This window comes from Cardiocondyla obscurior, linkage group LG06 (genome assembly GCF_019399895.1).
Source record: "Cardiocondyla obscurior isolate alpha-2009 linkage group LG06, Cobs3.1, whole genome shotgun sequence".
NCBI lineage: Eukaryota > Metazoa > Arthropoda > Insecta > Hymenoptera > Formicidae > Cardiocondyla > Cardiocondyla obscurior.
In genome coordinates this window covers 489384-507555 of record NC_091869.1, presented here as the reverse complement: position 1 = coordinate 507555, position 18172 = coordinate 489384, and the positions used below count along the sequence as shown (strand labels likewise).

Sequence of the window (18172 nt, the reverse complement as noted above, 5' to 3'; positions counted from 1 at the left end):
AAGAAAAGCTTCTTAAGTAAAGCATGGAAATTAAATGAAAAGTCGTTGTAGCTTCGGAATCGATACTCGGATACGAAGTTGAACGCGGCAGGATAGGAAATATGAAGGGAATGCGGGAGAGGGAAGAGGTGTAGGTGCCTTTATTGGCCTTGTGCCAATGCTCGCTATCTATATGGAACACCTGCGTCTGTCCGATGTCTCAAGTCGCGACGGATCGAACAATACAAGAGTTTTAAGACAATGGAATAAGAGAACGATAGTTCTCTAAAACGAAACAGAACATTTCTGCATTATCTTCTTGATCTCGATTATAGGAGTTTATAAGACGTTTATTGCAACAATAACGATAAAATTAAAACGGAGACTGTTTTATTTTCACTTTTGCAACACTTTTAAGTTCTTTACGTAACGTAGGAATTACGAGGCTTCGATGGAAAACTACTTTTTAACAACAGGGAATTGTTTAATGCAGGCAACTGTTACATTTCGGTCCTTGTCGATCGACCAAGTTAATGGGACTCGACATGGCGGTCTACCAGTTTGTACAATATTATCATCTTCATTGAGATAAGGTCGCGATACCTTAATGTGTCAACCTCTCAAACGAGACTATCTAACAACCTAACATTGTCGACGCTTTGTACGTTGAAGATATCGATGCGAACGTGCAATCGTAACATTGCTTATTTTTAATATTAATGCAGCATTAAAAAATTATACTGAAATAATAATAATCTTTTTCTTGCAAATGACAGGGAATAAAATTTGATATACTTAAAGTAATTTTCGTAGGCGGTAATAAATGAAATCGGCATTGTATTTAAGGAGAGTGAATTATTGAGGCAGCTAATTTTACAGAAAGGCAATAGACGTATTAAAAGGCAAAATTGTATAATTTATGCAGACGAGAGTTTAATGTCCCATCTGTATTCGTAGGTTAGTATCATTTATGTATCTCGAATAGTGGCATAACTATAAATTTTTGGCTCGTCATCTACGAAATCATAAATATTTTAATTACATTAGCTACAGTTGTATTTGAAATTTCAATTTATAATTTAAAGACAACTGTGTCGTTCCAACAGTCTCAAAACGATCGATCCCAAGTGTTATTGCGGGAGCAAAGCAAAGAGAGACGGGCGAAGTCTTGAGGCATCTTGTAAATTTTATCGAAAAATGCATGAAAACGTCAAACTATTTGACATTGAAGATCCTTTTTTAGATTTCTGTACGATAAACCACGTTGTATGTGGCAATCGTAACGTTTCTAAACTTCGTGACCGATTTCAGGTCTCAAACGAGTTCTTCGAAAATTTTTTACGTATAATTCTTTGAGATTATTATAAAATTAATATTCTCATATTTAATGTTTTTCTTACTTCTCGTTTATCCCTGTTCTCCTTTCAATTTCTCGTTAATCCCGACTCGCCACACACGGAATTCGCATTAACTCGCGAGATTATCCTACATCCGCGCTTGACGCGGTACGAATGTTCCTCTGAATTTCGTTATCCGCTTTAGCGCGGCGACATCACGGAGGACGACGATGCCGAGGAACACACCCCTGATAATAGCTCCTTACGTATACGTATTGCCAGGCTGCCAATTTGACGAGGAGAGAAACGACTTGTCGTCACGGCCGGCGAGACACGTAGGTTCTGTTACGTGTTACGCGCGAGTATTCCGCTCACGCGCCGCGACGATTGCTTTCGACGAACGACGCGGTTTCTCCACGTCTATCAGTTTGTTCTACGACAGCAAGATAAAGCGGAGAGCTACTTTTTTTTTTTTATTAGTCCCGCGGTTCGCGCTGACACGCGCAGATGATCTTTCAGACATTAGTTTCCGCGTGGCTTATAACTTAGATAAAACATCGCCAGACGTACTTCTCGGTCTCTCTCAGCCGCGAAATTAATTCGCATCCCCGAACGAAAGTTATGCCCGATGTAATTCGCAGAGATTTCACTTTTCGACAGATTGTGTGTTACAACTGCTGGAAAAAAAAAGTTAGCGGAATAATTAACATAGCTGGCAGACGAGGAACGACGATTTTTATTTTAGCCGGCATCTGAGGAAGCATGTTCGTAGGTTCTCCTCTGAATTTTCAATTTAATTTTATTCCAACAGAAGCTACAAAACTTGATATACGCAAAAGCTTTTTGCCGTTCCGAAGTTCGATGTTGAGACAGCGGCGCCGCAGGGGCGAGCACAAAGCGAAAGTCGGAGAAGAGCGATTTTTCATTTTTAACGTGGCTCTCCGGTGCTTCGAGCGTTTTAAGATCATATGTGAGATCGAGAAAGAGAAAAATCGGCCCCTTTGACAGTCGACTCGTCAATTTTAATCACACTTTAATACTTGAATGAGACGGAATATTAATATAAACTTCAATATAAAATGAGGATATCAAAGAATATAAATAGGTTCCATTTCAAGTTAGTTTTAACATTCCTTTCTATACTTTTTTTCATCCTTTTATTTCTTACGTACAAACACTCTATTGCTATCACATTAGATTTAAACCACAGCATATAACTATAATTATAAACATTATTTTTGTAAGAATTAGTTTAATAATTAAATCGAGTAAAGTATTTTCGTTTCCCACACGTTCGAAGTGATCTTGAAGCGCAAAGCAGCAACTTGATATAAAGAAAGGAACCCAGCGCGGATCACAAGACTAACTGCTTTATTTCACTTTGTGTTCAATATCCATTCGTGAATGCTAAGTGCCAGATAACTTCTTGCGTTTTGAACAGCCGATCTTCGTGGAAGTGTACGAAATTTCTCCTCCATTTTTAGAACAGTCCAACGGGGCGCTGACGCCTCGAGGGCTTTAGAGTTTAAGAACGTACACGCGGAACAGCGAGAAAGGCCCTTTAACACGCAAACCCCTATTTTCGCCGATTTAAAGGGAAGCAGCCCATGCGGACTACAATTGACAGGGGTTGTTTTCCACAATTTTCCGATCCCTGAACTTGACACGCAATTGTTTCACTCTTTTGAAAAATAATATTAAACGTACACTTGAAAGTATTAAAAGTATGCGAATACGAACGGAAAAAAATCTCTTTTCGTTTAAAGTAATGCCGTATAAATGTTAATATTATTTTATTAATGTTACGTGGAAGTATTATAAAATTTACATTGACGTAAATTGCTGTCCAAATTATTTACATCGGTAATTGTCATACATTTATAATATTGTCTTTTATTACTGTTAGTTAATGTCCGCGCATAGATGAATCTTTTACATAGTACAAAGATAACATATAATTACTGCTTTTTCTCGCTTAGGCGAATTTACAACTAGACCACGTGATAGGACTTTTTTTCTCCCGATACTTTTTCGATTCGTTTACTTTAAAAGTTTGTACAAACTACCGCCACGGTGTGTTCACACGTACTTACCTACCTATCGCTCGTAACACGCTCAACAACGATGCGAACTGCTTTCGTGCCGATTGTTTTTTGGGATTAAAGCGATATCAGCTGTGGCTTCATTATGCAGGATGCCTTTTCAGGTAGTAAATTGGAACAACCCTCGGACGCGATGCAATTTGCCGGCACGGCAATTCTTTTATTTCTCTTCGGGAGCATTGCTCGCGTGTTTATGGAACATGCGTCAGAATATTAAGAATATTTTTTTACGCCCTAATATAGCCGATACGTCACTCCGGTACGAGATATGAATGTAGTATTATTGACATTGAGAGACGGAGAATTTTTTAACGCGAACTTTTAAAATAGACGATACACGCATGCCGTATTGAAAATAAAACGGAAATATTCGGTCTCCAATTTCTTCTTCTTTAAACGTTATTCGTCGCTTCTAACATTTTTGTTTGACCTAATATTTTGACATCGTGTCAATTAACTATTTTACAGATATAAAAATTTTTAGGGAGTGACTTATATGTGGTCCGTGGATGAAAAATAAATTAAACTCGAGTAGATATGTTGGAGTAATTTGTAATCGTTCGATCGCGACACTTCCGATTGTAAATCCTCTTTTTCGCGGACGTTTTCCTTGGGTGAAACATGACAAAGCCGATAATGCTCATTATGCACGTTCATACAAAATGCACGCGGCTCCGCGGTGCAACATACGTTGCGAAGCTCATAATTGAATGTTACGTCCCGAGTTTTACACTACGTAATCCCAATATTCGACCGTCAATATTAATAAGTCGCAGACACGTGCAGTAACAGCGATAACTTATTTAGTGCTCCTAATGCGACGACGACTTAAACATATAATAATCAGTTCAGAATGCACTTTAGGCGTACACTTACTTTGTAACTTCTAACGTTTTTAAGTATTTTTGTATTGTTACCAATTATTTAATTACAGAGTAATTTTATTAAAAAATTATCCACGAAAAAAAATCGGTATACAGTTTCGATATTCTTATTAAAAAAAAAAATCAAAATGTGGGTTAAAAGTAAAATAATTCAAAGGTATAAATAAGCATATGCTCGTGTGTGACGTGTGTCTGTGAAAATTCTTTCGTACATCTTAATAATGCACGACTGCACGTACTCGGAATTGAGCGAGGAAAAAAAAGAGAGAAAAAAAAAAGAAAAAGAAAAAGACGACTCTCTATCACTATGAAATTGCTCGTATTGATCGCAAACACTTTACTTCAGAAATCGAGGGTAAGAGAAGTTATTTTATTTACGCCGCGATAGGTTGCCAGAAATATCGCGACAAATTATAGAATTGTCGACTGGTCGGGCCCTTCAGAAACCACAGAGAATCCTTTTACACCGTAGCCGTTATATAGTTGTACGAGTGGAAGGACCTTTAAATCGGATGACGATTACCGTCGACGTGCGAGATTTAAGATCGGCCAAATCTGGCGATTACCTGAACGATCCGAGGTCGCTCGCACGCAGAAGGAGAAGAGCCAGGGTGTGGAGCGCGAAGAAAAGGGGAACCAGTCGGGTGAGTTGAAGTCGAGATTTGCACCCTCGAGCGAGGACGGACGCAGAAAAATGGCGAGATCGTCGGATAGTCCGAAGACTCCGCTCGCTTCGATGAGATACACCAGGGATGAAATATGAACGAGGATCCCGTTAACGATGCATCCCCTCGGCGAGAAAAAGAGAATGAGTTCCTTAACGCGAAAGCGCCGGCGGATTTTTCGGCACCGTTGGCAAACGCTAAAATAAAGTTGAACGGAATATATTGCCATGGCTAAGGCTAAGGATCTGGTGCTCCATGCATATTTAGAAAGTGAGATACAGTCACGCGAAATTGCATGAAATAGTTATTAACATCGTTGAGAATGTACGCGCACGGTGAAAGATAATGTTGAATTATACGGATCACAGGCTGGGTTATCCCCGTGTTGTGATAAGCGGCGTAATTCAAGAATTAATAAGTAATAATTGTTAAATACATTTATAAATGTTAAGTGATACAGTTGGCGCGCAAAGTTTTCCTTCGCAAACTACTTTTGTTTCATAACTCTGCCGGCGCGCAACCAAGAGAAAACTTGATATTCTTAAAGTTAAAGGATCCCAACGTTGCCCTGCCGAAGGGAGGGTCCGCTATCGCTTTTCGCGAGCGTTATGCTCATTTGCATTGCGTGACGAGCCCGCTTTCCGTAAGCCTTTACGTGTTACAAAGCCAGTGTGCGTTGCATGTCGTTATTCCTTCTCTTCGAGTTCTCCTTTTTTTTTTCTTTTTTTTTTGCACTTTCTACCTCCCCTCTTTTTCCTCCGTTGGGTGACTTTACCCTTACCCCCGGTGGCTTTTGCTCGCGCTGCTCTTAGTCCCTTTCTTACGCTTCTCTCCCCTCACGTCCTAACGAGCAACGTCTAGCGGACTCCTCAACGTCGTTATTGATTAAGTGGCCACGCGATAGTACGCCCGGATTCTTTAACGACGAAAATTTTATTGACGGCTGCCTCGCGATGGTAATTTCTTTTTTTTTCTTTCTTTTTTTTCTTTTTTTTTTTTTTTTTCTTTTCAAGGCGACTTGGCGGTGAAAAACTATATAGCACGAAACGCGGCATCGTACAATCGCCACATGATATTGCCACTGTTAATATCAAAAAATTCTTACGACAAGAGTTACCTTGTCGTTTCTAAAAACTTAACAATTAATCATTTATTGCCGCAACTATTCGGCCATAATCATTTCTCATTCTGTTAGCAACGGTAATCATCGCGTCATTCACATATGGACTTTGTATCTACGCTATTATACATCGAAGCTATTGTTCCATCATCGCGGCCAATTACAAGCCGTCTTCGAGCGACGACAGTAACAATCGTTCTCTGATATCACAGATGTATTTATCCGATTGAACGGGAGGATATCAAGCGGGATGCAAGAGCCAATGGAGAGATCGCCATTACAGGATAAATCTGTCTTCTATTAGCTGCATACAGAGTGTCTCGAAAATTATATATTATTTCAATAGCACACATATCTATTGTTTCTTATCAGACAAGATCCTGAACGCTATAAATTAACGTAATATTTAAACTTCACTGTTCGTAATAGAACTTATTTCAAACTAAATAAAAATAATAAAAGACTTTGTCTTCCCTTTGTATCTTCAAAATTACAAGTACGTTAAAATTTACAAGCGTTGCATTTAACAACTTGTTCGTTTCAAAAATATTGCTTTTAAATTAAAGATTTCCTAATTAAAAGTAAAGGTAGAGAAAGACCTGAGACACCCTGTACGTCTCGTACCACTCACTCCCTTTCCTGTCAACATGTACGAGGCCGCGTTTTGACGTAATCACTCCTCCGTCCAGAAATCCAATTAGTCGACCATTAATAAGGGATTCGTCCTGACGGAAGAGATAATGGTACTTGCCTCATCACCAACTGCAGTTGCACCTGCAGGTATGCCTCGCCTTGCACCTGTCTTCATTCACGCGGGGATAAATGGCCGATCCCGTGACGACGATGTAAGGAGAACCATTAGTTTCCGGTGATCACAAATTGAGATCGTCTTCCGAAGAGAATAGCACGATCATGCTCGGCGCTTAATGCCGTCGCACTTTAGCCCGCGACATTTCTTTGGGGCCATTGAACAGGTTTCTGCTAACATAAGCGCGATTTCCGCCACTTAATCTTCGTTTGTACTACTAGAAAAAGGGCTGATTTGCTTTACATTAATTAATTTTGTCTTACAACTATATATATCTTTTATAACCATTTTTGTAACTATTATAATATACATATATACACATAAATTAATTAACAAGATACATAAAAAAATTTCTTCAACGTTAAGTAATGTATTTAATAATTTTGTTTTCTTAAGCCGCGCTTAAGATCACTTACATTAAGCAATTATTTATGGCTAAGCCCAACATTATTTATTACAGTCTTTCAGCAATTAGATGTTTACGCAGATAATTTATTAATTTTTCTTGTGCGTATTTACTCGTGCATTTGCCAATTTCCGAATAATTATATTAGCGCCTGTCTACCAGTAAAGCGAAATTATTTTGGCGGAAGGTAATGTAACGCGGATGTACTTCTAACCCTGGATTAATATGGTAGAAGAGGCACGTACCGCATAATACAAGAGAGCGTAAATTAGAACAACCATCGAGCTGCCAGTGAGTTTCGTCGTGTGGCACGGCTCGGTATTAATTAAAGCATAACGTTAAACAACCGACGTAAACAGCGGAATGTTATGTTCGGCACGAAATCGCTGCAACTCGGAATTGATTTTATTATTTTACCGTTAATTATTTTATTAGAACAGTCTAATTATTATATATCGAGATTACTTGAAAAAGAAAAAAAGAAAAAAATTAACGAATAATAATCAACGATTGCAAGGACAATTGAACGGTTGGACATCATTAAGTAGTATAATTAAAAACGTGATTGCAATACGTAAAAGGTATAATTGTACATACACTGAAAGGCAGATATGGCATTTGCTGCTACGAGCGGCGACGGCGGCTGGCGTACGTGATTTCCCTCTCTTTCGGCCGCCGAGGACGAGGGAGGTAATAGTAGGGTGCGTACACCCTCAGTCCTCGGTGACCGGTGCTCTGCGACACATCTACGCGCGCACTTCGTGTGAGATTCGACGCACACCACGTCAAGATCACGTACGCCAGCCGCCGTCACAGCACCACAAACACCATTCTTGACGGTGAGTTTACATATAATTACTTCTCGTATTTAATAGACAGGTTTTATTTAATATTAAGAACACCTAAATATGCTGCCACTCAAAACACATGAATTTATGTACAATTATAGTTATTATTGAGCAAAAAAGAAAAAGAAAAATGTGTTCTTAGTAAAACATCTCTTTAATAATTATATTAACTGAAGTTAATCTGAAATGAACAAAAGCCTGGCAAAATACTCGGCTTGAACTTTAAAAGCAATTTGGTTTTATTTAATTTCATTAAAGTCTCTGTTGAATTATTTGACGTTTCTACTGTGGGACTGATGTTTTACTGCAGAAACAAACGAGGCTCTCTCGCGGAGGACCATTACGTACCATACATGTATTATTTCACGACGAAGCCGGATTAAATAAAATATTATCCGGGGAAAAATTAAACGCGTGTCGGCTGATGTTGAAGCACGACGGGAGATAAGCAGCGCAATCCGCGGAGTAAAAAAGTAGGAGTTACATATCCGTAGCGCACAATACTGTTGCGAATCTGTCGGATAATCCCAATGGTAAAAAAAAAAAAGTCACGCCGCACATTTGCATTCAAAGCCGGATTATTCTGGTAGGAAAACCGAGCACACGGAAACACACATAGCAATTAGAAGCTTCGTCGACTGCTCCGCGTAACAAAATTATGATGATATAGCAAAAAGCGAAGTAAGTAACAGCGACTTTCGCGTACTTTGTTTAACGCACGAATTTTTACAAATAGCTGACCATCGATGTAAATTAATTTAATTTTTTTAAATCCTGTACGATCTGCTGTTTTAAAATCTAAGTTCAGTTATTACATTTTATTGCAAAACGGACGTATTCGCAGAGGAGAAGACGCGGAACTCGCCGAATGTCCCTCGCCGGGTTTTTAGCCTAATTGAATGGAACTGCGCGAAGCAGTAATGATTCAAGCATGGCCGGACAAAAGCCCAGTGCGATAATTCATTTTACGTATTGGCCGGCGCTAATTGTAGACTCGGGTTTCTCACATGTTGCGAGTTTATTATCGAATGCGCGAGTATACCGCAATATTGTTTCATCAATTAGATGTCTTTTCAATTTCACGTATTGAGTATCGCGTGAAACACATCTTGGCAAAAGTGAGAACAAATATATATGTATATTATTTAACATATTTATATTAAATTATTTGTAAACGTAAAGTGAGTGTAGGGAGAATTTCTTCCAAGCAGGGAAGCGAATTTTTTTAATGTTAATGTCGCAATATCGCTGTTGAGATCACAGTTTGCGGATAGATTAATTTGTAAAGTGTGATAAACTTAATTTTACAATGTAAGCGTTTAATGCTCTGCTCTGAGATATATATCATTGGTCGAGACGACCAAAGATATCATGGTCGAAACTTGTCGAAAGTTTCATTCCACGCTAGTGCTACAGCCGCTCGTCACAGCGAAGTTATTCGCGCAAGATTCCAGCTTCCACGCGGAATTTAATCTCATTGAAAACCTCGCTCGGCACGAAACGAGCGAATGAAACGCCGGGCGTTGAGAAATCTGGTCGGGCCACGTGGCGCACCAGAAAGATATCACCAAAAATCGCTCTCAGCCTCCGCGGACTTCTACGCCGGAAATTAAAGATTCAACGAGCCGAGGGTAATTTTGGGGACGAGGAACAAGGACCGCGCGCGTAGAGGGCGGGCAGCGGGGCAGGGTTGAAAATGGAAATCGATGCCGGATTCTGTCTGGAAAGAGGTACAGGATTGCGGGGGAGAGGCTACATTCGACGTCGTTAAGTCGTATTCGAGGGAAAACTCGAATTCTGGTGGAACAACTATTGATAGTAGAACGAAAAATGCGCGTGCTCTCGCGGAGATTATACTTTCGCGAAGGATTTATTCCGGTCGTTACAAACTATTTTTTAAACGTCGTTCAACGAACTTCGAATAAAAGAATTTTTTTCTTAAATAAAAAATTGATTAGTGCCAATCAATTAACTCTTTTATATAGTTAAATAAATTTTTTACAATTTTCACGTAGGATATAAAAGTTTTATTCAATAGTTACGCAGGCGTGAACTCTTTGCTAAAATTAAATCTGCTCTCTAATTGAAAATTTAATTTTAATGATCAATTAAATACTTTATCTAATCGAAATACTTTATTTGCAGGAGGAGTGCGCGTCAATGATGCAAGATCTCAGTGACAAGATCAACAATAAGCACCACGAGGTGCACACGCATCCGCTTCTCTCGATCTTTAAGATGGCCGAGGTCGAAGTGAAAATGCCGTACAGTAGCGAGGCGGCGATTTCCAGGTCGTCGTCGGCTCTCCTTGTCGTTCTGTTCGCAATCGGTCTCTTCGGCTCGACGTGTCTTTTCGGCTCGTGACAGGGACATCAAGACATCATAAGGAGTCTATATCGGGTGTCCCCTTCACGGAGGATCGTCACATGTCGCATGCATGTGGTGGAAATCGTTCCGACAACGGAATCCACTCATACGAGAGAGGACTCGTGGCCTTGAAAGGCACAGATCAACGAAGGGAAGATATCTCCACCTTCCCCTCGATCACCGTGCGGATCGACAAATCGCAGGGATCGATCGGCGGATCCGCACGGTGATCTTCCCACGATTCCGCCGATCGCGAATCGCTTACCGCGCCGTTGAAGATATTATTAAATATATACGCATATTTAATGGTATTTTTGTTACACTGCACTTCGATAGAGTGTTCTCGAGTCTCGTCCTTAATTCTTCGATCGTCAAACGGACCGTTCATTCCGGTTTCAGCCTTGGAACATGCATTGATATTAGGAAAATAAAATTACTTTTCTTCCAAGATAAAATTCTAAACAAAGAATCATGTGCTCTTATTTTAAAATAAAATGTGTATAAGTATATAAATATAAATATATATATATATATATATCTTTATAATTAATTATTTCTTACAGTAAATACAAAAGTTATGGAGGCACCGATGAGAGTATAGCACATCTTTAAGCTGCACTAATTATAAGACTGCCGATTTCAGAGTTGCTAGTTTAATTTTCAGAGCACGTATTAGACAGAGTAACGAATTCACGTGTACCTTTATAAAATATTCATTGCATGCTCTAATGCTTGAAAAGCTTTCGCTATAAGATATTAATGTATGTCGACGTGACAACTGATTATATTATGCCTGAAAATAGTGCAGTAGCACTGTAATAATACCTTCCATAAAAAAAAAAAGAAACAGTGCTGTTGGGCTATTTAGTAGTTAAAGAATTAAAGACGAATGACCGATGATGCCCTGGGAAATCGACGCCGCTTTGAGGTCGAGCTTGATACGGAAACGAGATTGACATAAAACACGTTTGTCAAATGCGCGAAGTCAAGTAGAAATCATCAATTGTATTTTTATTTTACACCGCGCTCGATAACGCCGCCGTAAAAAGTGTCTTGCGACAAAATCGTTGCAATCGACACGCAACCGATGCAATTTCAACACAAGTTTGCATCGCGAGTTGACTATTAACAATCGTACGCGGTACTAATGACGTTTGATCACGTGATGATTTATGGTGAGCGATTGGCGGAGAATAATTAATGATATATTAATACTAATATTAAAAAAAAAAAAAATAATAAACGAGTAATAAATTTTTACGTTTTGACGAGATTAATGAATATATATAAATTATATAAATATATATATTCTATATTTAATGTATAAAAAGGATTAAAAAAAAAAAAATTAATGATTTGGAATGCCCAATTTCGATTGGCAGACAAGATTACAATCATTACTTAGAAATGCGGATGATTAATGCGAAGTTTAAAATTAGATAGGAAGATTTTGTTGTAAATTGTTGAGCAAAAAATATTTGCATATATTTATTTTTAAACGTTGAAACTCTTCCTATGATTATAATATTGTTAATATTATATTACAACGTTAACCGAAATAGAAACCAAACGATTACGCATTAATTTGCGCTTTGATGCGACAGCGGCGATCTTGGCAAATTGATTCAGGAAAAATTAAGGTAAAGAATATATATTTAAAGTCGCGCTTTTTTATTATTGGCCGCCGGGATTCACCGTGAAATAAAATTGAAGTAAAATGTATAATCGATCGTCTCAGAGATCGAGAGAGATGAAGGAAGCGGAAAGCGGTGGGCGCGATTCGCGATCGCTCGGAACGAGAGTACGGCACATGTATAATAAATCGACCGTAATGCGAGAGGCAGTCTGTATAAATGGCTAAGCACTAATCTACTGTATAATTAACGGCCAAGCAACGCAAACCTCCTCCCGTACTGGACCATTAGGTGTTTGTTAAAGTTGAAATCTAAACCTAAAATACACGCGTCTATACGTCGCGTCGCGCGAGAAGCTCGAGTATGTAGATAAATGTAGATTGTTGATAGTGACGTAAGCAGAAAAGAAGTGTGTAATAGAGGTAGCCTGGGGAAATGCAGTCGAGCAAGAAAATCGATCGAGGTCCGCTCGTTTTCAAGTTTCGAAGTCGTACTAGCGTATACGAAGTATCCCTAGCTGATCTCGACAGACGATCCTTGAATTCACGTTACTCCTCTCCCTTTTTCGTTTCTCTCATTTTAAAATTGTATATACATTCGAATTGTAAATATCCAATCACCGTAGGAATGTACGGGGTGCCTTAGAAAATTCAAGTCCTAGGGAGGCAAGACGTCCAATGAAATTTTCGCTAAATAAAAAAAAAAAAAAAGAAAAAAAAAGAGTAAAATGGCCTCTGAACTTGCTAGATAATACCGCCTTAATACCACACATATAGATTTAGAGATATCAAATCCGACAATCGAATTTTTCACTCATTACGCAAGAACTATGTATCATTAGTCAAACCCTTCGAACATTAATCTTTTTTTTTTTTTCTTTTTGTTTATAATAAGGGCAATACATTTCCTCATTAGACACGAAATGTTTCCATTGTGAGCGCACTTTTATTCTCCACGATCGTTTCTTCACTTGTCACATATTCGTGTCATCGATTATTTTATTAGCCGATGGCGCCGATAAGGGCAGCGCATATCAATGCGAAACGGCGTGGCACCTCGCATCGCGTCTCCGTAATTACGGCGCGCAATGTCAATAGTTCGTGACTGTGGGAGGCACCCTGTATAAACGGTCGATTTGTCAGCCCGGAAAGACGAGAGGGGGATACGAAGCGGAAAACTTGTAAACGGCGGCCGAACGCTTGACATTTACAAATTACTCAGAAATTCACGAGCTGGAATTATTCAGCAGCCGGAGAAGTCCTCCCGCTGGCTCGATCATAATCTCGATACCGGCGATTAATAACCCTCAGGATTCCGATAATTATCCTTTGCCGCGACAAACTCGTCACTACTCTTTCTTCCCTTGCCCTTAGCTCACCTTTCGTTTCCAAATGGTGCTAGGTGCGATAAGCACGGTACTTCAAAGTATCGAAAAATTTTTATTCCGTCATTAATTCACCTTGAAACGGAAGTATCTAGTTATATTTTGTTTAATCGAGCTTTAAAGTCGTTCACGGGATTCAATTATTGTAGAAATGCAGAACGGTTAAATATAAACCTGACAGGTAAAGCGTCAGTCACAATTTAACTTAATTTATTTCTTTCTTAATTATTCATAGAACGGTGAAAGATTAGTACAATCGCATTCTTTGTGAAAAATAGAAAACGCTCGTTACATCAGCGCGTCAGAAGTAAAGATTTTTAATTAAACAAATAAATTAAATTTTTTTTTTTTTGTTATTAATTACGCGTTTTCACACAATTACAATTTTATTGATCTATTTGCAATCCTTTATCATTTATTTGCTAATTACAAAGAAATTTGAATTATCTTCCTTTCAATTTCTATCATCAGAAACGTAATAAACGATCAATAAAAGTGAAGACCAACCCTCGAGAAGAAGGTACAGATTATACCTCGTAATGGAAACGCGAACGTAACGATTACCACGAGGACTTTTGTTATCCTTGTGACTCCTGCTAACCGAATGAAGTGACGGGAATCCGTTGGACGGGATCTTGAGGATTATAATTGCGTTGAAGCTTCAGGCGAATCCGGGGGCTGCCGGAGTTAACTAACGAAAACTCGCTAGACAATGTAGCGGCAGGAACAATACGGCACATAAATAGAGCCCTTCTATGCATACGATATACCCTATAAATATACGTTACGTAAGTAAGTATACATATAAATATAAATATATATATATAAATATAAATATGAATATAAATATAAATGCGAGATAAGAGATAAGGCGGGCATCCAGCGCGTTTCTGGCTGCCGTATTGTTTGTACATGGGCAACAAGTGCGAATTAGATGACAAGTTGTAATACGGCAATTCATTTTAGATGGCATTCGTCGATCTAGGCGCGAGTGTAACTACCGCCTTGTGTGCGTGGGAGTCCTGTGTGCGAAACACGATAGTGCGTTTGTGCGTGCCAATCGTTCCCCGCGCTCTTCCCTTGAATTGCGTTACTTTAACCAGCAATAATATAAATTGCGGTACTATCATCATCGCGCAGATTACGAAGCGATTACAAAACGCGCGAATGCTGGCGCGGATATTATTTTGTTCTTTCATATTCGGTTTTACCGGTAATAACTTTCGCGTTATAATTTAATTTGCGTTATCGCGCGCATGGTAATTTTATTATCTTCGATCCCATTAAACGCGAAAAATTATAATTATACTCTTTTAAATTTATTATACTTATATTTTACCCGTCGGTGCCTAGCCATGCACGTTTATCTTTATAAAGAACTTTTTCTTTTTTTTAATCTTGAAATCTAAAAGATATATGTATGTTAACTTTTTAATAATTTTTATATCGTTTGTAAATTCTATTTTGTGCAATACGCGTAGAAGAAACATGAATTGATATCGTATAAGAGGAACGCGATATAAAAAGGAAATAACGAATATTGTTTAATAAACTAGAGATAAAATTATTATGTAACGGCAATTTAATTGAATTGTAATTATTGAATATTTCGAAGCGGAGGATATGCGCGAGGCAGATTGTGCGTGCGCGACGTAAAAAAGCAATAATGTATAAAATTGATGAGGCGCGGGCACATCGCTCAAGAGAACGGAAGATGTTAATGTCACATTATACATACGCACGTAGGCAGGATATAATATATGTTAATTAGCGGAAATGCGACGCAGGCTAATCGTTTCAGTAGTGGCGAGAGCGACTCTTCGGGAACGATCGACTGAAAAGCGAAAGAACTCTCTTGACGTACTCGATCGATCCCGAAGACATGGACCAAACATGAAAATCTCGCGAGAAACGTTAATCAAGGTTGAAGGGTTCTTTGGATTTACGGCGATGCAGCGAATTATTCAACAGGCAAACGTATCGCGCGCGACTAAAGCTTCGATGAATACCTTTTTTTTTTTAATCGTGGATAACATATCTAATTAAAGTGCATGTAAAATAATAACGCACGCATAAAGAATTTAACGAGGACTCGGCTCAATTAGTTTAATATGACATTCGGTAGAAATGCAAATTGCATATTTTATTGCTTCGAATTATGATTTCGTTAATTTAATGCCCATATTAATTCGTTGTATTTTAATTGTGTTTTTCATAAATTATATCCTATGGAAATCATCGCATCAATTAATTCCGCGCGTTTAATCGCCGTCTATATTTTAATTAATAATTAATTGACCGCGCGTTCGAAATAGAAGTAATATTTTCATTCGGACGTCGCGCTCGCCGTTCTTCGAGAACCCTATCGGCTCAACCTCGATCGACACGACGGGGCGTCCCGGTAAAAGTGATGTAACTCGCGGACTCGGCGGAGTTTGCTTCAAGTTTGCACTCGCCGCATCATTATGTAAATAAATGCGCGGAAGTAACGCCCCCGGATGATCCTAGATCGTCGATTATAGACGCACGAATCAGCCGATAAGAACCATTACGCTCAATTACTACTCACTGGCAAGGTACTTTTGACGCACTGTTCGCTAAGGAGGGCGAGTAGCTTTAATACTGCTGCATTCAACGGATGTAACTTTCCTCCACGAAGCACGGGTAGTTCAATATAACGATATCATACTTAGGCGATACTCCGTATACCATAGAGAAATATTGAGAACAAATTCTATTTTACTGCGAGATAATTTTATATGCTTAATTAATATTACATATTTTATTTATAATTTAATTATCTTACATACCTACCTTCACTTTACATTTGGCGATCGTTAACTTAATTCTTCGCTCTCTCATTTTAATTCCATTATTCTCCATTTACGATCTGCCGAATGGGATTATGTTGCGTTTGATTTCTCACGGTCGTGTTACTAAAAATAATGATAGCTCCTTGTTTTTTTTCTCAACAAATCGCATGGTACGTAAGCGCGTAATCATCATTAATGTGCACCAAGTGCGACGGCTCGCGCGCTATCTATTTGTGGCCATCTCATATGGTCCAGCTGAATCAGATAATCAAATATCGCGACGCCAAAATCAAGACTGCACGCGGCCTAATTACTCTCCGTAACGTATTGCGCATTAGATACACGTGTACGTTGAGAAATCGCGATTTCGACGGTCAACGATAATGAGATATCCTACCTTGCTGGAGAGTCATTCCGCAGATCTCATAAATATAACGAGGCACGTCAGAGAACTGTCCCGCTACATTTTATCTCGTCGCAATAATGGCTCCCGAAGCAATGTAGGAAAGGAATCGTCAATTTAACATCGGAGACTTTATAATTAAAGCACCAATTCGTCGAGTGTAATTTTTTTTTTCTTTCTTTTAACTTTTCTAAAAGACCAGGAGAAATATCTTCTATTTTCATTTGTAAAACACCACCTCTGTCCGACTTCGAATAATAGTTTCGTTTTTATCTTTCTTACGTCGCTTTACCACGGTGTCTCTACTCATTTCCGTGCTTCGTGCGAACGCGAGGGTGACTGCTTAATTGTAAAAAGCGACGCGAGGGCAATGCAATAATTACGCATGCATGCGAGATCGCGCACTTGTACGTGTGTGTGTGTGTATGTGTGCATGAGAGTGTGTAGCCGATGCGTCGGAGGGCAAGGCGTTACTGTAAAGAGCTTGCTTTGTGACCGCGATGCTACTTTGTAACGATGTGACTGATGCGACAATCTCACTTGAGAGAGTTGGGTAAACTTCCTCATGTTCTTCGAGCTTAGCCGTCTCTTGCTTCCGTGCAAAGTTTATATTGCATTTTGCTTGATTACCGAGCTTACAAGACGGCGTGACACATTAACGTAGTTTTACAGGCATTACAATATAATCGCTGTTTATTAGTCTTATTCCGTTAAATCCAGTAAATTGATTTAAGTATTAAAATATTCGATGATAAAGTACAAAAATGAAACGGCGCTCATGTGTAAATTATAAAAGTCACTTCAACTTATTCGAGAGCTTAAAAGGGCCTTCAGCTTCTTAGAAATTGTCCTCTTAAATTAGTTTAGAATTTATATTATTTTATTTCACGTTAAAAATTTTTTTGCGGCTTATTTTACAATAATTTCGTAACGTTTCGGATGCACACGGTGAATCCTGATTAATCTTTTACGCTACAGGCTTCTCTCAAGTGAACTACTTAGCAAAGTAATATCGTGATTGTAAAGTAACTTCTCTTCACGGTATGAATTCTTCCAAACAAGCTGCGGACGTAGGTCTTCGTACGACACGTATGAATTCTAACTTCCTCGCGTATTACATTGTACATGGACATGTTGCGAAGCACACGATTACCGATCGATCGAACTGATTTAACAGCTTAACGAAATTTTCATGACAACTTGCGGACTTTTATAGGATGTTCTTATTTATCGTCGCAATCTGTTACGTTTAAATAATTGTCTTGAAAGAACTATATGCACAGGCGAGTTTGAAAATTGCATTGAGCGCAAATCTAATCAAGTACATTCGATTCACTATTCATTTTGGAATAAAATAATAGTTCGGCTGCTATTTCAAACTGATGTTCTTTAAGAGCACTCATTAGGTTGATTAGCTGATCA

At 38.7% G+C, this 18172-nt stretch overlaps 1 protein-coding gene across 3 annotated transcripts in view; it reads left to right on the top strand.

The window, feature by feature from the left end:
* Positions 1–12870, top strand: part of Gfrl (Glial cell line-derived neurotrophic family receptor-like) — a 223754-nt gene extending 210884 nt beyond the window's left edge. For all 3 annotated transcript variants that reach the window (XM_070658458.1, XM_070658459.1, XM_070658460.1), the window contains one exon: positions 10295–12870. In XM_070658458.1, the coding sequence (XP_070514559.1) occupies positions 10295–10513 (219 nt within the window). In that variant the 3' untranslated portion in view covers positions 10514–12870. The remainder of the gene's footprint in view (positions 1–10294) is intronic.
* Positions 12871–18172: the final 5302 nt, after the last annotated feature.